This window comes from Chaetodon auriga, chromosome 13 (assembly GCF_051107435.1).
Source record: "Chaetodon auriga isolate fChaAug3 chromosome 13, fChaAug3.hap1, whole genome shotgun sequence".
Lineage (NCBI taxonomy): Eukaryota > Metazoa > Chordata > Actinopteri > Chaetodontiformes > Chaetodontidae > Chaetodon > Chaetodon auriga.
This window is the reverse complement of record NC_135086.1, coordinates 14,457,518-14,484,998: the sequence shown is the minus strand read 5'-3', so window position 1 is coordinate 14,484,998 and position 27,481 is coordinate 14,457,518. Positions and strand designations below refer to the sequence as shown.

The window sequence follows — 27,481 nt, the reverse complement described above, 5'->3', positions numbered from 1 at the left end:
GACATTGTCCATTCAATAACCAAGTCCCAGTCTGGTTGCTGCCTGGTATACAAAGGTGTGTTTTGACACATAGCTGAGGCGTGCTGAGAATACTAGCCTCTTCTTAGCTGAGACCCATAGCTGGTGGTGTGTGATGCAGCAGTGGCATCTGCAGTCTTGTATGCAGCGGTCTGCTGAGTATGTGGAATCTCTGAGAGGGAAAAAGACTAAACAAACTGGTCATGAGGGCTGGCTCTGTCCTGGACTGCCCTCTGGACACCATCGAGGAGGTGGATGAGAGGAGGATGTTCGCCAAGCTGACATCAATCATGGGCAACCCCTCTCACCCCCAAGAGACGGTGGGGGCCTTAAATAGCTCCTTCAGCAAGAGTGCTGCATCCACTGTGTAAGAAGGAATGCTACCACAGGTCCTTCAGTACAGTGGCTGTCAGACTGTTTAACTAAAGCATCATTTGATGTTATTTCACATCACAAAGCTAATTTTTGCACTACCCCATTATTTATGTCATCATATGGGAATATCCATTACATCTGTTAAGCTTATCTTGCAACATTATATATTTTTACTGTGCTATATATTTTTACTGTTGAAAAGCCCAAATACACTGCATTTTATTATTCATATTTTGCTCATGTGCAATTCAAAATCCACCGTGAAACTGAGCCATTTATTGAGCCTTTATTGTCGATTTTATTTCGTATCTTTTTATTGTCTATTTGTTCTACCTCTTCTCTGTATTCTTGCTGTTGTCATAAATGAATGTCCCCAGCATGGGATCAATAAAGCCTTATCTTATCTTTAAGTGTACACTTCTCGCAAAAGATCGCACCTGCTCGACCCAATTTACTTTGTAAGAACAGGTGTTAGGGAATGAAAGAGGTGCAGTTTTCCCTGTTACAAGTCAGTGTATCATTGAAATGATTCTGAAGCTGTTATTTTTCAGTAAAATCGTTGCATGATGTTACTTATTAGAGCACTTTGTGATAATCTCATATATGACAGAGGAAATGAACTCTCTCACCACTTATTCACACACACGCACACGCGCGCGCACACACACTCACGCGGATGAGCGTCTCGTGCTGTCGTGGCTCCTCTCTGTTGAGCCTACGGAGGTGGGCGGGGTTTTCCGAACGATCCAGCCAATCACAGTCCCCCACGACCGGTCGGGTTTGAGCTCGCTGCTCCGCTGTGGCTGGGAAAAGAGGAGCAATGCTGAGCAGCGGTCAACACATGGGACTGTGGAGAATCAGAGGAAACAGTGACAATAACATCGGCTCCGAGGGATATAACGCGATAAGACCTGTCTGGTGCAAGTCTAACCATGGTTTCCATCGACCATGTAGCTCACAAGATACTGACCTACATCCCATATGTTCTTGTTTTGATTGATCTGAGATATGAAGGTAAGAAGCTCACTGACAGCTAACGATACTTTACTAGGGAAGCTAACGTTAATGATAGCTACTGACTACTTAATGTTAACATTATTTAGAGTTAAGTAAGAACTTTGAGCATGGTTCAAACACCCTGCTGTCAGTCAAAGTAACGTTAGCTAGACAAATCGATAACTATTGGCTCACTTAACGTTAAGACAGCTTATCAGTTATGTCGAGGCAAATCGTCTTTAGCATATTAGTTAAAGTCAGCCGTTTGAGTGCTCCTGCAGGTCATTAAAAACTCACTAACCTAGCTAACAACTTATCTCATATCCTAAGCAAGTTAACGCTGGTGTCCTTTGAGTAAGCTAACTTAACGTGAACTAACAGCACAGCATGACAGCTAGCTCACATGCCACAGTAATCTCTCGAACTTCACTTTCCTGTTTTGATTGACATGCTGACGCCACCTTCTGTCATTGGTCGGTAATTAACGTAAATGAGTAAGAAATGGAGTACTGTATTGTAGCAGCCTGCTTTAATATGCTCAGCGTTATGGTGGAATACTTCATTCACGTTTTTCTGTGTGTGTTTCCAGGAGTGAAATGTGGCAGGGATGGGAGTGTGGACAACCATATGGAGATGGGGAAGAAACTGCTCGCTGCTGGCCAGCTCGCCGATGCCCTCTCTCATTTCCATGCTGCTGTGGGTAAGTGACATAAGAATAATAACTTGTTTTTTACTCTACGAAGTATAATTTTAAACTTGCATAGTCGTGTTCTCGCTGTCCTTTCGCCAGACGGAGATCCCAAGAACTACATGGCCTTCTACAGGAGAGCCACAGTGTTTCTGGCAATGGGCAAGTCAAAGTCTGCGCTGCCAGACTTGAGCAGAGTCATTGAACTCAAACCAGACTTCACATCTGTGAGTTTCAGTTTTCACAACACTTGGTTTGAAATCATTTGTTTAAATCATTTGTTTAAAGTACAGCTCAATTATTTTGGGCTGCAACAATTTTAATTGTCAAACTGACAACAATTATCGATCATTTTCTTGGTTAACTGATTAGTTGTTTGGTATAAAATGCCAGAAAATAGTGAAAAATGTTGTTTCCAGAGCCCAAGATGATGTCACCAAATACCTGTTTTTGTCCACAACCTAAAGACATTCACTTTACTCTCATAGAGGAGTAAAGAAATCACCAAATTTTCACATTTAAGAAGCTACAATCAGAGACAGATGTACAGTTTTCATCTGGGAGAAACACATTTATGGAAATTACTGAAAGAGACAGCTATGAGTGTATCTTTAGTATATGTGCTAGTTTTATAGTTTAAATCAAGGCCAGGCACACATTGTGCTTGGAAAATGGTTCGTTAAGTCAGCTGTGTTGACAGCTCTATATTTGCTTTCTCTCTCTCCTTCCCTTAATAGGCACGACTTCAGAGAGGAAATCTCCTTCTCAAGCAGGGGAGACTCGATGAAGCAGAGAGTGACTTTAAGAAGGTGGTAAGTAGAGTGATACCAAGTTCGAAACTCAACAGCGGAAATGCTGAGAAGAAGCCACTGTTTTGTTAGATGAGCAGAATTCACCAGGAGGTGTCAGTGTTGATCTATAGCCTGGTGCTGGAGAGAAACTAAAGTCAAGCATGGACAATAAGGAAGAGTTTAACTTGCTAACAAGGTATTTATGTTCTTCTGTGAGGTCTGCACTCTTTACTGTACAGTTATAGTATATTGACAACATTGGAGATTTTGTTCTTGATGGGGCGAATGGACAAAACTCTTTGAAGTTGCACAGAAGTTAAAAACAGATGCACTTAGGCTACATGAGACCTCAGAGAACACTGAAACCCTGCATCCGTAAGCTATCTCACAAGATGTAGATGATAATTAAATTGGCCGTGAACTCTCATTTGGGCCTTCAGGGATCATTTTTAGGTGCGCGTTAAGGATTAAGCCTGCAGCTCGCTAATGCATTCTCCATTAAAACGACCATTTTACAGTGAAGTTTCACAACACCCCCAGACACAAATACCCCTCTTATATGTAGTATTAATTCTTAGATCCCATCTAAAGCTGCTGTATTCTCAGGTGAGGTAATCATGCAGGGAGACATTAAGTTCCTCTCCTATGTGGGGATAGGATGTGAATGTCAGACACTGTCACATTGGTCCAAAGGCATGTGGCAGACCTGCAGCCCCATAGGCCTGTTTCAACCATTAGCTCCTTGTCTTTGCATTGGCCAGTGGTGGCCTAGCGTAATGCATCACATCTATGAATTACACTCTTTCCTAAGCTGAGCTCACAGGAACCACTTAGAGGGTACCCAGGTCTATTTGTAAGGATGTGTCATTAGCTGAGATTGCTCTTGTGAATATGATGACCGCCATCATGAGGATGATTATAATGTAATGGGTTTAGAGAATCATAAGCACTGCTACTGCTGTGATAGGCAATGCTTTCAAGAGGCAATGTCGGCACAAGAACCTCTTCAGAAATATAAGAGCTCATATTGGAATGTGTTGGTGAAGGACTGAAATTGTCTCAAGCACTAATTTTCTGGTCTCTCTGGTCTACAATTTACAGCTCATATTCCTGGCTTCAGTCTTTTTCCAGTTCTACTGTTTTAATCATGACTTTAAGCATGCGATGTAACGTCTTGCCTTGCGATGTTCCAGCTGAAGTCCAACCCTAATGATAAAGAGGAGAGGGAAGCCCAGAGTCAGCTGACAAAGTCAGATGAAATTCAGCGGCTGGTGTCTCAGGCACGCAGCAGCTTCAGCAGCAAGGATTATGCGACAGCTGCTGCTCAGCTTGACACTATCATTGAGGTAAGATACATACCTTGCTAGCATTGCCTAATTTTCCTGCAAGTATGATATTGTCCACGTTATTATCAGTGCTGGGTGTTCAGAACTTTGTGTAGTAACTCGAACTGCAGTTGGTCAGAGCTTTTGTTCACCTGTTACAGACTTGCGTTTGGGACGTGACCTCTCGTGAGATGCGAGCAGAGTGTTTCATTGAAATGGGAGAGATGGGGAAGGCCATCAGTGACCTTAAAGCTGCATCCAAGTTAAAGAGTGACAATACCCAGGCTTTCTACAAACTCAGCACCATCTACTATAATCTTGGAGACCATGAGATGTCCCTCAGGTGAGGACAGACTGCTTATCAACAATATCAATTATAGCTTCAAAAATGACTACACAGTTCAAACCAAAGTGTTTTTACTGCTGGACTGTCATGTGTCATTTTAAACTATACCTTTTATTTTCGTCCACGCTCTGTAAGTTGGCAGTATAGCATGTACATTACGTTATAGACAAATTAACCTGTTCTCACCTTCCTCCTCCTCTCGCTGATCTGCAGTGAGGTGCGTGAGTGCCTGAAGCTCGATCCTGATCACAAGCAGTGTTACAGCCATTACAAGCAGGTCAAAAAGCTCAACAAACAGATCCAGTCTGCAGAGGAGCTCATGCAAGAGCAGAGGTATGTGTGTGTGTGTATGTGTGTGTGTGTGTGTGTGTGTGTGTGTGTGTGTGTGTTCGGGGAACCGTATATCCCTGTAAAAATAAACGATATCCCCTCTGAATACCATGGATTGCATCAGCTGTAGAATGACTGCTTCCTTCCCTCGAGCGCTCCGACTTTCTGGTCTCACAAACAGGCGTGCAAATCCCATCTCAATGTGAATGGATGTCACATCACATTTGACATACATAACATGCCATATTGACAAGACTAAACCGAGCGAAGAACAAGAGTGGCGCGATGTTTGTGGGTGCAGTGATCCATGTTGCATTCTGCTGTAGCGACAGTGGCACATTGTTGCTCAAACACCTACCTGCCTCCTGCTCTTTTAGGTATGAAGATGCAGTGAGCAAATACGAGGCAGTGATGAAGACTGAGCCCAACGTGGCCCCTTTCTCTCTACTTGCCAAGGAGCGCATCTGCCATGCGCTGGCACAGGTAAGACCTCTTACTGCTGCCATGAGGTGTGTTAAGTCGCTCTTTCACTTCATTAAACAGTACGTCTAAGCAGTGTGTTTCCTTTGTGTCGCGAGCAGAGCCAGCAGGCTAGCAGAGCCATCTCAGTGTGTAGCGAGGTCCTCCAGTCGTACCCGGAGAATGCTAACGTGCTTAAGGACAGAGCTGAGGCCTATATCCAAGAGGAGCAGTATGAGGAAGGTAAGCCTGTCAGATGTAGCTGTGTGTCGTTAAGATCTAGTTCTTTTTCAGTTTGACAGTCTGTGTAAGTTAGTTTGCCAATCTTCACTGGGAATTTGTTCATTTTCGTGGAGAAAGTCCATGGCCACTGTCTGTTTCTGTTGAAGATGGACTGAATCCTGTAAGGTATACAGATTTATTAACACCCACACTCTGCTGTCATCGAGGTTTTAATGCACAGCTTTTGTTTAAAACAACTGTACGGCCATTTTGAAGGCTGCAGTTTGTGGTGCTGTTGATTTGTACTGCACTAAACAGGTCGATGTTTCTGCTGTTTGGCCTGCCCTCATCCATATAAATCAGGTGTTGTCAGAACTTTGGCTGTACTGGTGTCATGGCAGGAGTCTAACACCAGGGGCCCTTGTAACACTATGTAAAAAAAACACAGTTAAATGAAGTTAAAGTGTTAATTACACATCATACATATCACTGTCTGACCACTTTAGTTGTTGGAATTTGTTTGGAAAGTGATTTTAATGTGATCATCCGAAGTAAATGCTGTCAGGCAGCATACAGTCGGAAAGGGGGACGCTCACATCCACATGAATTCTTCCTCATTTAACACAATCTTTGTGTTCATCACCAAATCCATTTTGACTCTGAATTTGAATAAGCACAATAAAGACTAAATGTGGATAAATACAGCTGGGGTGTCCATGTCGAATTTGGTGAAAGCATATAACTGCTATGTCTAAAGCCTGAAACAGACAACCGTCATCTGTTAGAGCGCTTATCCCACACAGTATAATTAGAATCAGGTGTAGAGCACAGTGTGTTAGAGATAAATATAGCCTGCGAGATGAAGAGCTGTCTTGCACTGCTTGTGAAATGATGCACAATGTCTTATTTATCAAGAAAGGTCGGCACCAGAAAAGGTCCCTGAAAAATGCACACACAGCACTTCCTGCCTCCATGAAGCCTTTGCTGGCTGAGGGGGGGATTAGGCTGAAACTACGGTCTCATCTATCTGTTGTCAGATCGCAGAGTCCAGTGATGGCAGGTGGAAAAGTCTGACTCCCAGCCGTCATTTTACCTGTCATTTTACCTGTTCTGCAACCACGTAGCAAACAACCAGTGGATATTTTTATCTAAATCCCTGCCTACATTTTCTGTGTATCTGTCAGTTAAGTTTGAAATTTAGTGTCAGGTGTCTTCCTCTAGAATCATTTTCACTTCAGCTGCTCAGCGTATTATACCGGTCACACATTTGATGCTCATTATGACAAAAACACTGGATGAAATATTGGAAATGTTTTGTAAAATTTAGAATCCGATACAAAGAAATTACAAAGATACTATGAAAAACCAAGTAACGTTTGTGTAGCTGGAGAGTGAGAGCAGCTGCCTAATGGACAAAAAGGGCTAAATGGAAGGACGTCAAGGAGTAGGTCCCTTGAATTTTGAATGAACGAATGTTTGATACCACAAACTTAAGAGAATACTCGAAGCAGCATGCAAAGGAATGGGGCAAAACAAAAAGTCTAGACATAGCGGCTTTTAAGAAAATAGGGTTGGTATCAATATTGGCAGATGTTCAGCGTTGGGTCAGGTCGAGAATTTTTTGATTTTATTTTCTATCTTCACAATTTTCATGAAACTCTGGGCTGTTTCCAGTCGGGCTCCAGCTTTCATATTGAGTTGAGCTTCACAAACGAAAAAAATTCTAAAGTAATGACTCATAACCGACCAGTGTGATGCCCACAAAACTAGAAATTTTCTGTAGCTGTTTTTCAGCTGCCTGCTGCTAGTTGAAGCTTGATTTGAGGGAACTGCAGCGGATCTGTAGCGCGTGTGACCACAGTTTGACAGTGTGCGTCATTCAAATCAGAGACTGCAGATGAAAAACAGTTTTCCCCTCATACCTGACACTCTCAGATGGCTGTACGCACACTTAATCAGCTAAAAGGAAAGGCTGTCATACAGAACAGGCTCCCTGTCGTAGATTGGACAGTGTGGTACGAATCAGACGGTGCTTGGTCTGCCTTGCTGCCATTATTGCCTTGATAAGTACAAAACCTTTTTAGTATTTGTTGGGGCAGTTTTGGCTTTATTTTGATACTCACTAGTGAGCAGTGATGGAAAAGAGACATGTGGGTGGAGGTGACATTACATTGCCATGCAATTAAATGTGTCTAATAGTTAATTAGTGTGTAATAGAGTGAAAGAGACGAGCACAACATGAATAAAAGAAGTTTGTTTGAGGCACCAAAATGCAAGCTCCACTTTGTGCAGGTGCTGAAAATAAGGCCCTCGGGCTGACATGTCTGCTGGGGAAGAGCTTGAAAAAGTAGAACTTTATGCCGTGTTGATAGATTTAAAGCGAAAAGCTAACATTTGGTGCTTTACAGGCACACGTTGAAATGTATTTGTTCATATTCACCTGAGATTCAGTGTGACAAGTGATGTTTCATTTTTGTTTTAACTCAGCTTATAGTTCATAGACATGTTAGATGTTAAAGTCAGCACACGCAAAGAAAATAGCAGCTATAAAAAAAAGACCAAAAAGAAAAAAAGGAGATGGATTAAAGCTGCATGGCAATTTTTTGTTTATTTCATATAATCTGCAAACTGCCTTCGCTTCATCCACAGTGATCCCAGATATGGTGTAGAACCCAAAAAATGTGGTGTTTAGCTTTTATTTTAGACGAGAGGACTAAACAACCCCCTAACATCTCAAACATCCAATTAAACCCACAATTAACATCACCGCCACTCCAGGCAGGTCGGCCCCAGAGCACTGAAATCACAAAGATCCTGCAACCGCTGCTGAGGCTGAGCTGAGCTGAGCTGAGGCTGCACATGTCAACATGGCATGAACCCATCAGCGGGTTGGAAGGCCAAACCTCATGTGGGCTTTTAAACTGTCAGGGCCCTGAGGTGTAAAATTCACCTCAGTACACCTCACAGGGTAAACAAGCTTCAAAGCACCCTAACGTTAGCACACGAACCAGCCTGGAGCTGCTGCAACGTGATCTGAAGGTGATGGAACTTACTTAATAAATAACGTGGTTCATTTAATAGAACAAGATCGGGCATTGATTGTTGTACTAAGAACACTGGTTAATACCTCACTAAGTGCAGTGATTTGTCTTAAGAAACACGTCAGATACAGTAGCCTCTTGGATTTTTATCCATGCTAGCTGCCTCACTGTAAAGATGGTGACACTACTTCTCACTTGATATGTGACCTTGATGAACAGTTTCTCTATGAGTTTATGGTCTCAGTCACTAGCAGCAAGTCTTCTTCAATGCAGCATGAGGTTCATTTTTTAAAATTAGGGTCCCATTTAAAGTAAAATAGACGATAAACAGGGTATGCTTTGAATTACCTTGTGATTGACAAGTCGCTGCCACAAGTCCTCAAGTTCTCAGTTAGATCCAGTCAGGGTGGAGGTGTAGCAATGCGAATCCTCCCCAGCTCCACCCTCTGCTCCAAATATGGTCACGTCGAGCTCCAAAAAAAGAAAAAACAAGATGGCAACTGGTGTAATGACAAATTCTAAGCAAAAAGCAGTCCATGTACCAATAGGCAATGTCACGGGGGCTATGTCTGCTACTTATCACGCAGTATGTGGTCGGCTCAGACATCCACGGTCCCTCTGGGTGAACTTCAATTTGCCCAAAACATTGTGACGAAATATCTGATAAACTAATGACATTCCCATCAGCCTCAGCTGTACTGTTAGCATGCTAACACGCTAAACTAAGACAGTGAGAATTGTAAGGGAGTCATCAAAGTGTTTCAGTGTTAAATCATAAATTCCTAAATATAGTGCCAGCATCCAAAATCTATATTAATCCACACTCAGCCACAAACTCCAGCAAACATTTGTCTTTTTTGTTGTTTTAATGATTGATCGTATCAGTGAAGATGTCTGAGAATGTGGAGAATCCACAAACCGGATGCAGACGTGTCCCACAGCAAAGCTGGCGTGACGCAGAGGAAGCTAGATTGAAAAATAATGCAATTATTGTTAGCTGATCCATGTAATTTTTTTTGTGTGTCTTTTGTTTGGTCCATTATCTAATTGGAGGCTCGGAGACATAACATGACCCTGTGGCATAAAGGGATTCACTGCTTTGCTCACAGACAATTTAACACAAGCATGTTTACCGCAACAAGGAAGCCTGTGTGCTTTTTCCATTGAGGGACTGTCTTTAAATACTGTACTTCACCTCCCATTAGCTGCTGGGGATGAGTAAGCAATTCTGAGTCCATCCTGCATTTTTATTTTCCAGCTATTAAGGACTACGAGACTGCGGCAAAACACAGCGAGAACGACCGCCAGATAAAAGAAGGCCTGGAGAGAGCTCAGCGACTTCTCAAACAGTCTCAGAAGAGGGATTATTATAAGATCCTTGGAGTGAAGAGGTGGGAACTCGTACCTTTTGGATATTTCTTTCGATGTATTTAGGTGTGCTCCAGACTTCTGGAGAATAATCGTGTTTCTTCAGAAATGGGTTGCTTCACACGACTACGTAAGAGGGCAATTCATTGTTGCTGTGAGAGTGTGTTGAACATCCAGTGCTCCACTGAAGAAACCACAACACTTATCACTTTAGAGCATTGTTGTGTTAAAAAAGGCGCTGGTGACACTTCAAAACAAAATGCATTTTAAGGCAGAGTCTTAGTTATAAAAAGCAATGGTTTATCACAGCCAACGTGCTAACCCGGACACTTGACAGGTATTATTAAGCGAAGGGAAGCCATTTTCATTTTGAATAAATCTGCTGATTATACAGAACTGCCCAGAAAAAGGAGATCATCAAAGCCTACAGGAAACTGGCACAGCAGTGGCATCCAGACAACTTCCAGGATCCAGAGGAAAAGAAGAAGGCTGAGAAGAAGTTCATAGACATCGCTCAGGCTAAAGAGGTTCTCACAGACCCAGGTAAGAAGAGAGCAGTCTGCAGAGTCAGTGGAAAGTTGTTACTGCCAGTCTCACAGTAAATGTCAGGCCTCTGAGGGGCTGCTGTGAACAGCTCACTGTTTGCTATTTTGTCCAAGGAGCTGGAGACCTTCATTATTTTACTGGGTAGCATTTTTAGCTTTATCCAAACCGTAGTATGCACAGTTTAACTCTGGTGTCACATATCCATAACAGGTATTTTGAATTGAAGTTAAACGTGTATGTCGTTGGTTCTGAACAAGTTAACATCTAATGCAAAAGTTAGACATGACGATATATTATTTTGCTAAGTTTGTCAGTACTTACACATCATCTGCTTTTTCTAGAGATGAGAACCAAGTTTGACCACGGGGAGGACCCCATGGATCCAGAGAGCCAGCAGGGTCATCATCATCACCAGAACTTCCGCGGAGGCTTCCACAGCTTCCAGGGTTTCAATCCATTCGGCTCTGGACCCTTCAACTTTAAATTCAACTTCAACTGAGGCGGCTCACACGCAGCACAGCTGGGCTGGATCACCGGCAGGAGAAATGTCAGCGCACGCCGACACGTGGAGCAAGCTGTGACTTTAATTCAGTGACTTTAATTAAAGATGCATCTCTGTTGTTGAATAATACAACTCCGAATTCCGTTTGGGGAAGGTCTGTTGCTGTGCTAACAAATATCTGCCACGCGAGGAGCAGCTTTTATCTGTCAAGTCGAGGAGGGTTAATTCTGACGTTTGCATCTTTTCCATGTCTTTACACTCTACAATTCACATCCATTCGTAAGATTAAATTTGTACATAGGTACAGTGCTATTTTTATATGGATGGAGTTTTTCTGAACTGTAAATAAAGAATTATTTATGTACAATAAATTGAACTGAAGGGCAAGAGTGTTGCTGTACGGCAGGCTGGAGAGTGAGACATGACATTTCGAAACAGCTTCATCATAACATCTAACCTTTCTCTAATTGCTGTCGTCTTAACTGCTTTTCTTCCCTAGAAATGCATTTTCACACGGTGAAATGGTTTATAGTGTGGAAGAAATTACAGGGCAAAGAAAATTCCTTCGATGTAGACCTTTTGAGTGCATGAGTCACACATCCGCGGACCACACCGGGTGACAGAACTCACAAACAGCGTTTCTAATGATGGTTTTGTAGCAAAGATTTATTTTCTCCTCCAGACGGTAATATAAACATGTCTATTTGACACAGCACAGTGAAAGATGGGTGCCCTGAGAGCAGACTTCCTGCACCCATTTTTATTGACTTTTAAGACAGAGAGAAAAAAAAACTGCTGTTGGCTTCAGTAGAGCAGCAACACCCATCTTATTCCTGAGACAAAACACTGGTCCTTTGTGGAAATACTGAAAAATTCCACCTAAAAGTCGAATACGGGAAAGCTGGACGTGCATAAGACGTAAACTGTAATAAGTTAAAATCCTATATTCTACCCAAAAACTATGAAATGTAGTGTGCAAATCAGGACTCTGTGATCTGTAACTTGGCAGTAATGAGGTTTAGCCTGATCTGCTGATCCACAGTCAGATCTTGCGTAGCTCACACGGCTGCAGGGACCAACTGATGACCATTAACTAAACCCTTACCACTAAGTTACTGAATCTTATATTTCATTTTATATTAAAAAAAAAAAAAAAAGGCAACCCTCCCCAGCCTGACTTGTATTTCAGTTCCACCCTCCCCTTGACGCAGACCTCCAAGATCTCAAAACAAACATTTATGGCAAACACAGAGGTGAAAGTACAGCCGCTCTCCGCTTACGAATAATTATTGAACGAAAAGCTCCTAAATAAACAGCAGTGAGAGCCGTGAACAGGCTCCAGCTGTTTGGCCTAAACGACGTGCAGGAGATCAGACGTCTGACAGTCCGCCATGAAACAATAACATGATGCCAAGTCGCACGGCCAGGCGTGTTTCCTGCAGACAGCTGTTCCACAGAGTGCACCATTACATGTCAAAACACACGTCAATACCAGCACTAAATGAAAGTTCATTGCTCGCTGGCTTGCGGCAGAGACAGACAAAGCTGTGTGCGGCGTGCACTCCCACTGCGGACGGTAAGCTGATCTACGCACAGTCGAGCTGGGTGTTTACTTTTACCTGATGCCGGAGCTGAATGAGGCAAACAGGTGCTGACGTCCTGCGATTTTTGTTCAACATAATAAAAATAAATATGAATTACATCTGAATGTCAAAACCAAATGGAGAAAATTATCTGAAGAGGCTATATTAATGTGTATTAGTCATATCCATTCACCAAATCTGAGCATTTTTTTGTAAAATCCAGCCAATCTTGGGACACGTGCGGCGTTAAGGGTGCGGCCCCCAGCTGTGGCCTCTGAGGGGATCGAGAACCATAATGTGTTTGCCTCATTACAAACAGTACAACCTCATGTGATGCTGCCTGATATTAGTTTTCATTAAAGCCAATTAGGCCACATGAGTCTGAGTCACACAAGCAGAAACATTAACCAGGTGTGTTTCGGAGCAGCAGCAGACTCACAGGGAACCGGTTTTTCCCTGCTGTGCTGTCAGTGTCCCGGTTCCAGTTCGACTGACTGTGAAAGAACAAATCACGAAGGGTGTGTTCAGATCAGTGTGTGGGCTGAAGGAGACGCATGCGCAGAACTGATCATATTAGCGATGTTCCACACTGTAAACAGCCACAGCAAACACGTTTCATGTCACCGATGAGGGGAACGATTGGCAACGTGTGCTGCCAACATGCATCATTATTCTAACTTTGCACAACACATTTAACTTCAGGTCTGTTTGTTTGGACTGTGTGATTTTACAGGGCAGTGAAAAAGTGATCGTGGACACTAGCTACCTGTTTGATAGCGATGAGGAAAATAATGCATGTGAAACGCACCTTTATGGCCCATGACAGCCATCTTTTTGACGCAACTCTCCGATCTCATTTGCATAAATCTTTCAAGGGAAGGCTGAGCTAAAACAGACTTATGGAGTCAGTAAAATAAAAGACCCTCCCCATCTATCCCAAAGCCTGACTACCCAGCCTTCAGCGAAAATGAAAATTACAATAACAAGCACACAATGTAACAACTGCAGCAAGTAGTGAGACTTAAACAGAGGACCGGCTTAATGGCAGTCGCAGCTTTGGTTTGGGCATTTCAGTCAGCGCAGTCAGATTACGAAAACCTAAATGCATTTGCTTTTGAAAACACTTTTACATTTAAAAAAAATAATAAACCTTTATCTTAGACTCTCAGAGATGTTCCTTTGCATACATTATCAGTGACACATATGCCAAATATTTCTTCTCAAACACACATGAGTGCACTGACTGACCTCACCCCGTTCCTCTTTCTGTGTCTACTTCATTCTCCAGTAACCGCACGCTAACCAAGACCTGACTGTAGTGCTGATAGCACACCACAAGTTCACAGTTGGCGGTTAACACTCGCACGGCGTGTTAAATTTGTAAGACGTATTGACTGCAGAAGCAGATATGGCATTTCTGAAAATATCACATCCCTCTCCGGCTGGGGATGTAACACTCCGTGGCTATGTTTAGATGGAATTGTCTGTCTTCAAGCTTCACAGGTGGCCTGCGTGCAGAAGGAGTTGCCTCCGTCCTCTTCAGCATGGTGCTGGCAGACACTAAAGTTCATCACGCTGCTTGTCTACTGTGCGGGGGGGGGGGGGGGGGTGTTGGAAAGAAATAATGAAAATGGAAACAGTGGTGAGAGAGACAAACATTCGCCTAAGAAAAAGGTCGATCTCGTTCAAGCCACAGAGAACAAATCCTGTTCTTTCTTCACCTTTTTTGTGTTGTGAAGGAGAGCGAGTCTGTTTCTGCGTTGCCGCCTCTTCCTGTCCCTGGACCCGCCTCAGCAGCTGCTTTATCTCGCTGTCGTATTCCACCCACTCGGGCACGATCCGTGCTGCCGCCGTTAGCTTGGGCTCCTTGGTCTTTGGGTTGTTGCACTGCGGCGGAAAAGCGGACAAAACGCATCACTCACGCCACCAGCGCCACTTTCTCCTATCGCCATTCCCAGCACTGTCTGTGGCAGGCATTTGGATAATTTGATTTCCAATTCTGTTAAAAGGACATTAACCCACGTCTTGTGTCTGAATCACCAAGTGGTGTCCTATACCACAATGAGACAATGCTTCTTATTGCAGTCTACTGGAGACTGTCCAGTAATTCCCTAAATTAGTTTAGGAGACTGCAGGATTGCTCCTCAGTTGTCTCCTAAATGCCAAGTGCCTCGTGGACATTAGTGGCCGGGGATGTGCTCCTGCTTTCCGGTGCTGGAGCAGCTACAGATCACGATTATAACCGACAAAGCTGAAAACTCTCTGCTAGATAAATACCTTTTCAATTACCAGCATATTTCAACACATGAAAGGAGGATTAAAACAATGAAGACAAAAGGGACTTGTAGATCTAAATAAAACGAACAATTAGCTTTGATGATGAATTATTTTGCAACTCCCAGGTATGCCGGTTAGCTTCCCCGAATCACTGCACTAATTAGTCGCCCATAGTCAGATCAAATTGCTCTGGGACTCACCAGGTCTATCGTCTTAGCTGTGACTTTGGAGGCGTCATCACACCACGTCTCACACCACAGCCACTCCTGTGGAAGAGACTTGATAACCACCTGGTGGATCATGTTGTTAGGAAGGTCCTAAAAATAATCAGAAAACAAAACATTAAGTACAGTCTGTGCCGAGAGCACAAACTCTGCATCAAGCAATGCAATGATGTCATGGCCTGGTTACAAACCTGGTCCAGGTTGGACAGGCTGTTGGGGTCTTGGCTCAGGGCTTGGTACTGGCCTCGTAATCTGTCCCCGGCTGCAATCTTCCTGAACTTCTTTAAATCTACTACGTACAGAGCGCTGAGGGTGAGAGAGAGGAAAAGAGAGCAGGTGTGAGGAAAGCATTTCCTGAAGCTCGCAGGAATGACATAATAAAAATCAAAATGAAGACTCAATAAAGATGAAGACCCCGGGCACATTCAGATAATTGTACCTAACACGGCATGTTAATAAACTCAACAGTGTAGACTAGGCGGTTTCACTTATTACTAGTTAGATTTCAGCCTGCCAGAGGAGACTCACTCCTGTATGTTTTCCCTGGGCCCACTGATGCCGATCATTCGCCCTCGCTGCTTTTGTCCTGCCTCACAGAGCTCAGCAGCACTCTGCCATCCCATCAAATCACTGTGGTTTTCTGACTGCTCTCTCTCTTTTTTCCCTCCTCATCAGCAAGTGGAGGGTTCCGCTCTCTCTGGCTGCCACCTGATTAGCCATCATATATTGACAGAGGGAGAACTCGGTGCCACAGGCCCAGCGAGCAGCTGAACTTTTTTATTTCATTCCCAGAGCTTGATTTAATATGTGCTGTATACATAAATCACATCCTAAAACACAGCCACAAGAAGTGCTACTATAATTGGTGGGGTCCAATCACCATGGAAACTGCATGAACACGGTACTCCAGTGTGGTCACAGTGTGTGCAGTTTTTCCCCCAAGAAAATCCAAAATGGTGTATAACTCGTGATGATTTCGGCTCGTGCGAAGGAATCTGGGGGGAAATAATTTGACTTTTACGACAAATCAAAAAAAGCTAACTTCTGGCGGATGGGTTCATTTCTGTCGCCTCAGCCGGGTGCGATTTTAAAACTACACGGAGAGTTTAGGTTTCTCTTGGACTTCCAGTTTCCGACATCCAGATATATTGAAGGAAAAAGAACAAAAGCCACTACAGCACTTCCAGCCTCTAAACACAAGAATACAAAAATACAGTTCCTCTTCCTCCTCCGTCATACTGGGGACTAAAAACAAACACACTCTTGCAGGATAATGAATAATTCCTCTAGATGATTCACTGAATGGAAGCCTTAATGTACAGGCAAAATGAAAGACGGACTTTCATGATTGTGAGAGAGACGCTGTATTTTGGCAGTATGGTCTCTTTTAGACTTCTATTTGTAACTCCTTTCATTCTGCTTTGCAAAGCAGAGAGGAAAGCCATGACAGTCCCCAACTAAATAAACTGGGTGAATGACCATAAAGGAAGACAGTGGCTGAGGAAGCACAATGTTCTGAATGCTAATGTATTAAAGCTTGTCAGAAGTGGTTACCTTCATTTCAGAGTGAAAGCTATGAGGGAGGGGATTATAGTGTTATTGTGTGTGTATATGGCTGAACATCAGGTGGAATGTAACAGTTTGTTATATTCCATTTCACAGTTTTTTGGACCAAGCATACCTGATGTGGTATTTCCTGTGTCCTAGATGTGAAGCCCAGTAGCCGCTTTTCCAGAAGCGATAGCCTTCCATCTCTCTGCGGCTATCACAAAACGGCGTGTAGCCATAAGGGGCACCCTCCAGGTCCAAATCCCTCAGCTCCTTCAGATCAGCCCGAACTATCTGCGAGAGAGATGGAGAACATGGGTAAGCACAGAGGCGCTTCAGCGGTGTAAAAAAAATCTCATCCAATCTTCAGAGCAGCGCTGGGACTGATACCGATGAGTGTCTTACTTTCAGCCTCACACTTACACGCAGATCTCTCCTGTGTCAGTTCAATTTGATCCTTACCTGGTCGGCGTCCACGAAGATGATCTTGTCCACAGCCAAAGGGAACAGAACATCCAGGAAGAGGATCTTGTACCCCCAGATTATGCGCTGCTTCTCAGTCTGCTGGTGAAGCCAGCGGGGCCACTTGTACTGAACCAGTTCATACTGAAAGCCGTACGACTCCGCCATGTGTGAGATGGTCTCCTAACCACAGCAAATGCAAGCAACAGAGGTTAAATGAATCAAACACAGGGGCACAGGTGCAAAATTCTCTCGACAATAAGGTGGAAAGCCATCATGGTCATAGGCACATTGTTTTATTGCAATTATGTTAAGCTGCTGAGGTAACTGCAGCATGGAAATTAACATTAGTGAGGAGGTTTATCTGGATTTTTGAAGAAAAAATATTATTTAGAGCATGTAAATTCCATGAAGTGACAGATTACATATTGCTAAATTCTGTCCAGTAGAAAACAGATGTGGAGGAGCAGTCTTATCTCTAGGAAAGCTATCAGTGGTATGATACAGAGTAAGACAAGTGAACATACTATATAAAGAAACCTGTACCCACAAAAGATTGCATTAACATGAAAAATACAATCTGTTTTGTCATCTTCCCTTTTTAACTCTGCCTGTGTCACAGAGGGCACTGAATGTAGACTCACCCCTAAAGAAACTCTGAGATCAAACACAGAGCCTGACAAAGGAGGGAACGATGCACAATAGTTTCTTGTCTTAGTTTAAATGAATCTCAAAAGAACTGGGATAAGTTATTCTGCACAAACAGGGAAAAACAGAGTGCTTTTATGGAGTCATGAAGTACCTTGAAAGAGGGGGAGAGGTAATTCTTGAGGAACCAGAACTTGACGGGTGTTTTGGTATGCCGAAGGACGGACAGCATCATTATTCTGAGATAGAAAGAGCGATCAATCAGCGTGAGGATCGGGACAGAAAGGAATGTAACGCGTGTGAGTGAGTGTGTCTGTGACTCACCTGAGAAAGCGCTCATACAGATGGCCCGATGCGACAGAAAATATGTTTAGAACGTCCTCTTTCTGCGTCTCTGCGTCGTCCTTCTTGGAGCCACCACCTGTGATGCTGTAAATAGACCATGATACCTGAGTGTCTTGTGTTTGGATTGATGCATGTTTTTCATAAAGTGACAGTAATCAGAACGAAGCCACACCATGCTTTTGTAGAGCCAGGAGTAACAAAAGTCGTACCAGCCAGCAGAAGACGTTTTCAAACAGACCATGCAATCGTGTGCAGCAGCAGACTGAGGTGTTTTATTCAAATGGAGCAGTAATAAGGGAAATGGCAGTGCTCTGGAAAGCCACGATTTTAATGTGATTTTAACAGCAGTTCAGTTCTGCGGCTGCACTTTTAAGTCTTAAATGGGAGCATTATATCATGGATCTATGTTTTTGGTGGAAAGATGAAACTCATCAGGCACCATTTTGCGAATCAAGCTGCAGAGTGCAAAGCGCAGTCAAGTGCACTAACCACGACGCGGCGTTTTGCCTAACACCTTTTTTTATTTTCACGGCTGGAGAGATGCGCCGAACCAGGAGCGAATGGGGTACAAGCTGCAAAAATGCATTTTCATAAATTATAGTTAATTGTGTCAGGGGTTGTTAACAGTCATATCCAATCACATCAGCTCCACTCATCCCCGTTAAAAGCAGTGCTCTCCCCACCATGACGTACAGACGGTTTGGCTATGGTGCAGAAAGTCTGGAGGAGCTGCTCCTGAGGAGGGACTAACATCCTCCTGTGGGACGTGCAGAGCTGGAAGTAAATGTACAGCAGCCCATTCTGCTTCTTCTTAGTTCAAAGTTAACGCTGTAAATCCTGTGGTCGCTGTGTTTTAGACACATCTCTTGGGATATTGGGATATTTCAGAATTATGATATTCCAGAATAAATGACATTACAGGTAGTAATGTATTACAGCACAATCTATAACTAAAGACTAAAATACAAATGTGGTCAAGTGCTGGTTCTCTTTTCTGTAACAACCCTGTAAGTAAATAAGATGCATTAAGTTAGAGTGGGACCAATGCAAAAACAATGCTGCTTCTAGAAAACTAACAGCTAATTGGTCTGTTTAAGTCTGTTCAAGCTTCTGTGTGGTTGCACACTTTAGCCAAAACATTTATGAATAGTCATGACTCTGCTCTAACACATATCGCCATTAAAAATGCAACGCTTCGGGCACCATTTCGCCAGACCCTTCGTCGCACACTGCTGTTGCCGTGGTAACCTGGTGTTGTTGGACGAGGATACAGAGACAGAACTGGTGAGACTGGATCACCCTGACAAATTTAAGTGATTAGAGGAGAGATTTTTTTTTTTTTGTAATTGTTTAACCTCTTTTTCTGAATCAAGATGAACTGTGTGTCCTGAGGATATTAGCACCTCAAGCCCTGCTCATTTGCACTGCATAAACTGGTGTTGCAACAATTACTCGACTCGTTTACTGGGAGAGAAAGCACTGACCCCACTTTCAGTCATTTAATAAGTAAAATTGCCAAATTTGCTGCTTCCAGTTTCTCAAATGTGAAGACAGCTAAAGAAAACATAAAAAAGGTGATTTTTGAGAGTGATGTTGGTGGAAATGATGATAATAGGGCAGAAAATGGGTGCACAGTGCACTTCTGACATGGTCCAAAGACACTGGAGGTGGACAACATGAAATGTGGTTAACTGTGAAGCCTCTGTTCATACTGTGGTGTTCAGCGAGCCACCGAAATACCAAAGCAACAGGCAAGGAAAAATATAAAAACCCTCACTGTGCCTTTGGAAAAACAAGAAAAAATACCCCAAAGCGTCGCTGTACACAACTGGCTGGCATCAAATTAGCCTTTGCCGTTGAGACTAAATCAAATTTATGTAAGTAATTAAGTGTCAGTAAACAAGTTGCCAACTAAAATGTTTTTTTATGGTGAGATACCTGCACAGCACCAGGACACTCTCCACACGCCTGAACACTGCTACACATCCTAACCGCCACTGAAGAGCAGTGGCTCACGATGCAAGGCAGAAAAAAAATCAGGACTGGTGCTGGAGGGTAGGTGTGTCTGCAGTCAAACTGTGTGTCCTTGTCTGCAACAGACTGCTGATGAGTGAAGGACTGTCTCTCCCTCACTCAATCACAGCCACAGCCTCGGCCCCGAGGCTCCAGGAAGACACCAGTGAGCGAGAGGGAGGTGTGAAGGGACGGGAGGGAGCATACTGTTTGTCTCCACATGTCCTCTAAAACCAAGTCTGACACGCACAAACACGAAACCGACTGGTGAGCAAGTCACATCCAAAGACGAACGCAGTGACGGCCCAGGATGGTGCACAACTTTTTACTGGCATTTCATTCGATATTTGTGGTCTGAGAACATTTTGTCTCCCTGCACTCCTTCTCAAGCCAAAGCAGCGCTCTCTCTAGTTGAGCTTGGCTTCTGGGAAGTCACCACACATCTGCAGAGTCTGGGGATACAGACTGCCTGCCATGACTAAGCCAGCCATTATAAGGGGCCTCCAGCACTACAGTGGGACCCCCCCCAGATAATCAGCTTTGGAGGGTCAGGTGAGAGCCCGTTTGGCTGACTCGCTCAAGATAATCTGGACCTCTGGAATAATGAACAAAGCTGTGGGTAAATCCTGAGCAGCAGACGGCAACAACCAGACAAAACTCTACTTCAGTTTGTCCACCATCTCTGTAGACTGAGCAAAATTATTCTGTAACTTAATAGTATCATGATTGGGTATGAAAGGGCCAATATTTCACTTTTTTGACCATCCTGAGCCCCAGCATGAACAAAACCACAGACAAAACCATCTTTCAAACACATAGCAAATACAAACTAAAGAACATCCCTGCATATTATCTGGATTCAGTTTGGAAAAACATCAATGGTCAAGACCTCATCTAACACTCTCCAAGGTCCTACGGGTGCTTGGGGAGAGGTTTACAGCACTGTCCACCTAACAGCTGCGTATCTCCCGCAGGTAACTCAGCCGCTGATGCTCGTCACACTGTGGCCCTTACGTGTCTGATTTCTAAGAGCGGCACGAAGGACATTAAACCCTCAAAGTTCCCCCAGCTCAGAGCAGCAAGAAGGAAGAACTTTCCTTCATCTTCCTCCCAAAGAAAAAGACACCACAAAGCAAAGGAGGACAGCATGTAAGAAAGAAAGTAAGCAAGAACAGGAAAAAAAATCTATTTTCACTCAGGCTCATTATTGCTCTATCGCATTAAAGCTCTTGGTAAAGACTTCTTTGTAACAACTCCGTCACTTAGACTTACTGCTTGCTAACGCATGGATCCACCTCATTAATTCTTCAGAGGCATTAGATCAATGCATGGCCTCCAGTCCCACCCTTTACAACAAATCCCTCAAAGCATTCTGAGGTTACGAATGAAGTAACAGGTATAAAGACATCTTTACTTTCAAAACCAACAATATTTCATAAAGATCAGCAGTCAAGGTCTGCACGATGTGTTTGCTGAAATATTCAGAGCCATTTACATTTGAAAATCATGTGCTATTATTGAGCTGAACAGACATTTCAACATTTCTTGTCAGGGTTTACCTGTAAAACAAGCTAATATTTTGTCAACATTTTGTGTCATTGGTTTCTCAGGCTAAAATTGTGTTTGGTTGTTCTCAACAGTATTTCCTATCTGTCCATCTTTTCATTAGTCATCATATCCAGCCTGAGATGAGCTGGATGTTGATAGGACTGAGTGGACTGTTATGTTTGGACTCTCAGGAACACATTTCTTTAAGTGGGACCAGTTGGACAGAGAGGAGTATATGGTCAGTCTTTCTTTGTCAACATGATGAGTGGTTTGAGATTTATGCACTCTTGTTTTGAAAGGACATGCTGGAAACATGCCAAAAGCAAGTACTCTCTCCAAACGCAGTCGAATATAAGTAAATTTAAGATTCATACATCACAGGCACTTAAGGAGCAGTTATGGCTCTTGAAACCATCTTATTAAACCTTTTTTATTTTTAACCTGAGTACTTTCATTACTCAAATGTGAGCATACCATGGGAAATGGTCTTAAGATTACATTCAATTATAAATCTATTCATACATCTGCGTAACCACTCTCAGCCTCTTATCTGGTCCTGGTCACAGCAGAGGCGGGCAATACAGGGCAACCCAAATGTTGTCCCAGAGCTCCTAATAGTAAAAGCCAAGGCCAAGAAGGATTTGTAATCCCTTCAGCCTGTTTTGGGTCTGCCTCGGGGTGTCCTCCCAGTTGGACAAGCCTAAAATACCTCGACAGGAAATGTCTAAGAAGCACCCTGATCAGACAGCCGAGCCGCCTGAATTAGCAGCAATTCTACTCAGAGCTTCTTAGCCTTTCCCTGAGGGTGAGCCCACCAGTAACATGCTGGATCTTCTGCCGAGAACACAGATACAGCTGTTACCGCCATTACACAAGGACTGGATGGCTCATTAGCAGCCACACGCCATATTCCCAGACACCCCAATATACACAATCACAGACCTTCCAATGGCCTTAACAGCATATTGACTAGATGAGGAAACTCTCAAGACCCTCTAATATCATCACAAGAGTATGAAGTGGTGCCCTATCTAGGACCTCAATACTGTATTTGAACTCATATTACAGTATATGTATGGCTGTATGTACACATGTACAGTACATTATGCAGTGGAATAAATGCATAAATGAATACACACAAAAGAAAGATATGAAAGTGTAAATATCATGTTTAACAGCTCTACAGTATTACCATATTCTGAATATATTATTCATTCATTACAAAACCTATGGGAGAAGGACAGCATTTGAAAGCGACCAATAAACACTGCATGACACGGCAATGACATGCTAATGAGGATGACGAAGAAGTTTCAGGTGTTAAATGGGGTTGCAGCAACACTGCCTACCTTTTCTCAAAAGTGCTCCAAACACTTCACACAGCAAGCATTAAGTGAGAAGACAGGATCACACAGTTAGGAAGTGTTGGGGGGAAACACACAAATGCACACACACACATACCTACAGAAGCACATATTTTTTGCAAGACTAGATCTTACAGCATAATATTGCAGTCTGGGTCGAGGGGAGGAATAAGATCTCCTGAAACCGCAATGCATAAATGAGCTCACAGTTGTTATAGTCAGTCAGCTGGAGGAGGGATTTACACAAACCAACCACATTTAGCTGTCTGAGAGAATAGCTTACACACCTTGCTATGGAGTCCCATATGCCTTTGCTTTCGCTATTTTCACTTAACAGATCTTCATTGATCTTCTCGGCCTTTTTCTGCACCTATAAGAAGGAAGAAGACACAAAACAATGACTCTCTCAGTGATGTCGTCATGTGGAAAATCATTTCAACATCCTCAATTTGGGACCTGCTGAGGAGCTTTTTAATGTGCTGTACTTTGAGTAATGTCCAGTGTTATGAGAAATCTACTATAGAAATATCCAAAAAACACACTCACTCTGACTTTGATGATCTTACTGTGGAAACTGTTCAGAACAACTATGACATCCCCAGCATCTGCAGGGGAATCGGTTCCATCATGCCTGAAAAAAATGGATCAAGAGTGAGAAAGTCATTACTGAAATGTGCAGCTGGTTAGTGTGACACATGTGAAGCCCCACTTGGAGACTGAAACCCATCAACAGACTGGAGAATAAAATGCATAGACAATCAAATTTACAGAATTTGCAAAATATTAGATACTCATTGCAACCCCAAAACATGTCATTTATACTGAAAATGAATTCCTCGCTGGTCATGACCATCATTCTACACATTGTAGTACAGCCTAGCCTTATCAATATGTAACCCAGACATAAAGAGAGGCAGACAGGCTGAGTAGGTGGGCCATTGTATGTGTCTGAATGACAGGTGAGCCAGCAGAAGCACACGCATTTAATGTAAACAAACTTTAGCTGGTAGCTATACTTCACAAGGCGACAACAGGCAGCGCTTGGCAGTGGCATTGAAGAAAACCATTTAGTATCTAAAACCAACCAGCGCTGACATTTGCAGGTTTCTAGGCTGTTCCATGTGATCCAGCTGACTGCCTACCTTCAGGCCAATCACCGCAGTTTGCACATTAATCATTGTTCATTTCTGCAAGTAGCTGTATCACCACATATTAAAATGCTTATATAATGTATATACATTATGTAAGCGTTTACTCAACCCATCAGTCTGAATGAGGTCTGCTCACATGTTTTAGCGACGGCAACAGTGCAAGGAAATTATACAGTACAGGCTCCTCTTGTGAAGGAGACAACAGCAGCTAATGGACAAACCGTGAGAGCACACACTTAAAAGCGGATACTGGGACAGCTGCCAGGGTCACACTCTGACCATATTCATTACCCTCCATCATCATTAAGAATCCCCTTACCATTATTTTATCCATCACTACTTCCCAACCATGCTGTATATACTGGTAGATTTAATGACAAAGTCTGTACAGTATTGATTGCGTAACACTGGCCTTTCACTGTAATTGTTTTAGGGCTGATTTGCCCAGTGGAGAATGTGTTTTGGCAGGCGGGATCCGCAGGGTCTGATGGTGCAACACCAGAGCGCAAACTTCAGGAAGAGATGAGCAATAGACTATGATGCACAGCAAGCCATTATGACCCCAGTGCTTACTAAAGGCAAAAAACTAACCTTATCACTGTGATAAATGCCCCCTCCTCATTGGGCCAAAAGTGCACCCCTCCCTCGCCCATGCTCAAATGCTGCTTGTGTTTTGCCCCTCTGCTGTCACTGATGCAACACAGCCTTTAGGGCTTGTGTTAGAAAGCATCAGAGATCAATCTGTATCCCTGCTCTGAGGAGAGGAGAGCTGGCCATCTCATTCATCGCTGTCAGGGCAAGGCGCAGCGGCAGCACAGGGTGCAAGAGGAATACGCAGTATCTGGGACCAGAGAGCACAGACACTCCCACTAGACTCTGATCGGCCACCTAACCAGAGCAGAGTGCCGCTAACCACAAGAATAATGACACTGCCAAGGTGAAAAATGACATCACCTCTTAGCTTCACCTGGAGGATTGGGGAATAAATCTTGGTTGTCTGATATGATTCCAGAGGAACCGAGGGCTGTATGTGTCCTAAATCTTATGTGAGGATAGCCAGAGAGGACAATATCTGTGATTGCAGGGACATCTAGTATGATGCACAACAGCTGCCCATGCAGACTCACATACATGGCGGGGATTTGAGCCATAATCGCAAACTTGATAGTGAGGGATTATTGTTCTTGGTTATGTTAAATAGAAATTATGTGATGTTCCTTTGAAAAACAAGAATTTGATCTGTTTCACATCAAAGCCGAAAGTACCACAGTACATTTTAATTAAAGTGAAAGAGCAATTTTAAAGGAAAACAAGGCATGGAAAATTGCATTCTGTTTGAAAACACATCAAATCAACCAAAGCACAATACTGTTTCCATTCGTCCAGGGAAATTAGACAACGCCAACACACTCTGTCTAGTATATGCAGCCTTTGACACCTACGTCATCCTAACTAAAACACATTCTGCTGCTGATATTTTGCAGTCTGAGTCTGAGGTGGATGGTGTGGCAGGTGACCAGCTGAATCATCTCTCCACTCTGTCTTCCCTTTAATAGCAACCCTCTCCTCCTACTTGTCTCTCTCTCCTCTGTGGTGAGCAGAACTCCCTGCAATCATCAAAACCTTGAGCTGCTACAGTGTCAGCAGCTCTCCATGTTACCATAGTGATGGGTTTCATAGCTACCGGTATGAAATGGAGAGGTAGCTGAAAACAACCTTTATGCTGAGCTACTGATGAAGCTGCCTAATTAGCATCACTACCGAATGTCTGCAAGGAATGAGAGGTGAATGACTGCAATGGCTTCAACAACAGTCTACAGTCACTGGTGTTTGGTGGATACTCACGTGAGAATCTGATAGATATCCTCTGATCTCCCTTTACGCAATCTCAGGGTCCAGGCACCAGGATTGGCTTTTAGCTGGAAATATCCCTGTTGTGGTTTAAACAGCATAAATAGTATTGTAAGCGTATAATTCACACTTGTTTTCTCACCACTGGCACCAAATAGCTTCTGTTCCAAACATACTGCTATGATATGTATGTGATCTGTGCGAGAAAGCTGTCGTGGTAACTCTAGTATGGAGTACAGAAGGCTGCTGACCAGGTTAGCCATGACAATAGTGTCATACATGAGCGGGTCCCGACTCATGCCCAGGGTAAACTGCAGTCCACGGGGAGGCTGGCCGGTTGACAGGTCAAAGCAGTGGCCCTCCAGCAAGAGGTGCTCCAGCTCATACTCTGCTGTCACAACCCCGCTCACCTGGAGTGAAACCACAAATTGCAGAGAACAAAAAAAAAACAACAGGGGAATGATTAATAGAAAGCACATTTGGCCCTAATTAAGGGGTGAGAATGATAAGACGGCCGGTAGTAATGACTAAGGAGCTAAGATACCTCTTGCAGGTGGATGTTATCCAAGTCATGGGGGCTGCGGACAGCCTGCACCATCCAGCTCTCCGGTGTGATCATATTAAGGGTGAGAAGGGGAGACTCTGGGAGCTCCGTGAAACGGGCAACGGGTCCTGGAGAAACTGTGTCGTTGGCCAAGAAAGTCACATCCGACTCCAAGACAAAGCGGTAAAAGCTGTGAAGATCACCAGAGATAATCAAAATTCAAGTGCTTGCCCATCAGCTGTGAATGAACATAATATCTAACAATGGCATAGAGAGAATTCAAAGCCTCAAAATGGTGGATATCCTGCAGGACTTTTTGCCACCGGACTGAGTCAACAATCCCATCCAGCAAGCACTAAAATGATGACATGTTGTGCAATAGTCCTCTTTCTAGAACAGGAAAGATGTGCTCTGTTGTGACAGCTGGGTTTATACAATCTCTTCAAAGGGAAAGAATCTAATACTATTACTTGCCAGTGTTGCTGCTCAGCCAATAACAGAAATATGTGCAATAGTCTGAGCACCAGAAATGTTCCCTTCCTCCATTATTACTCAGAGTTGTCGCAGACACTTGCTCCGGGCTAATCTTTATGCTAATTGCTTTTCTTCAGTGCACCCTCCGCCACAGAGGAGTCATAATGGGCGTAGATAACGTGGCAGATGATAAACATTACCAAGGCTAATTCTTTTTATTTAGAATGCTTTCTTATCCTCACAGGTACCTCATTGCATTTCTCTTTCATGGGGAGATTTCACTTAAGTTAATTCCTGCCACAGCAGCTGTGTTTCTGTGGACCAGAACAAAGCAGTTACATCAGGGCTCCAAGGTAAGATGGTAGTCGCTGCCACAGCACAGGTAAGTGGTGAGAGACAGACTGTAGGTATGGAGGAACACACTGCCTTCATTTGAATGCTT

At 43.4% G+C, this 27,481-nt stretch overlaps 2 protein-coding genes across 2 annotated transcripts in view; one reads left to right on the top strand and one right to left on the bottom strand.

The window, feature by feature from the left end:
• Positions 1 to 1,198: 1,198 nt before the first annotated feature.
• dnajc3a (DnaJ (Hsp40) homolog, subfamily C, member 3a) lies at positions 1,199 to 11,392 on the top strand. Its single transcript, XM_076747038.1, has 12 exons — positions 1,199 to 1,407; positions 1,979 to 2,089; positions 2,180 to 2,304; positions 2,815 to 2,889; positions 4,062 to 4,214; positions 4,355 to 4,536; positions 4,753 to 4,872; positions 5,247 to 5,352; positions 5,451 to 5,571; positions 9,850 to 9,982; positions 10,354 to 10,502; positions 10,847 to 11,392. The coding sequence occupies exons 1-12, from the start codon at positions 1,326 to 1,328 to the stop codon at positions 11,002 to 11,004; spliced, it is 1,515 nt and encodes a 504-aa protein (XP_076603153.1). The 5' UTR covers positions 1,199 to 1,325; the 3' UTR covers positions 11,005 to 11,392.
• Positions 11,393 to 12,153: 761 nt separating this feature from the next.
• Positions 12,154 to 27,481, bottom strand: part of uggt2 (UDP-glucose glycoprotein glucosyltransferase 2) — a 33,742-nt gene continuing 18,414 nt past the window's right edge. The window contains exons 28-41 of the mRNA XM_076747501.1: positions 26,566 to 26,755; positions 26,273 to 26,431; positions 26,016 to 26,101; positions 23,566 to 23,650; positions 23,307 to 23,389; positions 23,005 to 23,028; positions 18,074 to 18,178; positions 17,904 to 17,988; positions 17,102 to 17,284; positions 16,773 to 16,933; positions 15,283 to 15,397; positions 15,068 to 15,184; positions 14,312 to 14,477; positions 12,154 to 14,176 (exon numbers count right to left, since the gene is read on the bottom strand). Of these exons, the coding sequence (XP_076603616.1) occupies positions 14,151 to 14,176; positions 14,312 to 14,477; positions 15,068 to 15,184; positions 15,283 to 15,397; positions 16,773 to 16,933; positions 17,102 to 17,284; positions 17,904 to 17,988; positions 18,074 to 18,178; positions 23,005 to 23,028; positions 23,307 to 23,389; positions 23,566 to 23,650; positions 26,016 to 26,101; positions 26,273 to 26,431; positions 26,566 to 26,755 (1,585 nt within the window). The 3' untranslated portion in view covers positions 12,154 to 14,150. The remainder of the gene's footprint in view (positions 14,177 to 14,311; positions 14,478 to 15,067; positions 15,185 to 15,282; positions 15,398 to 16,772; positions 16,934 to 17,101; positions 17,285 to 17,903; positions 17,989 to 18,073; positions 18,179 to 23,004; positions 23,029 to 23,306; positions 23,390 to 23,565; positions 23,651 to 26,015; positions 26,102 to 26,272; positions 26,432 to 26,565; positions 26,756 to 27,481) is intronic.

What these genes read in the sequence shown, in the direction of transcription:
- dnajc3a (XM_076747038.1), top strand. Translation starts at nt 1,326, where the DNA reads ATGGTTTCCATCGACCATGTAGCTCACAAGATACTGACCTACATCCCA. An exon ending in TCAAACCAGACTTCACATCT is followed by an intron (nt 2,305 to 2,814) that starts GTGAGTTTCAGT and finishes TTCCCTTAATAG; the next exon opens with GCACGACTTCAGAGAGGAAA. An exon ending in GACCATGAGATGTCCCTCAG is followed by an intron (nt 4,537 to 4,752) that starts GTGAGGACAGAC and finishes GCTGATCTGCAG; the next exon opens with TGAGGTGCGTGAGTGCCTGA.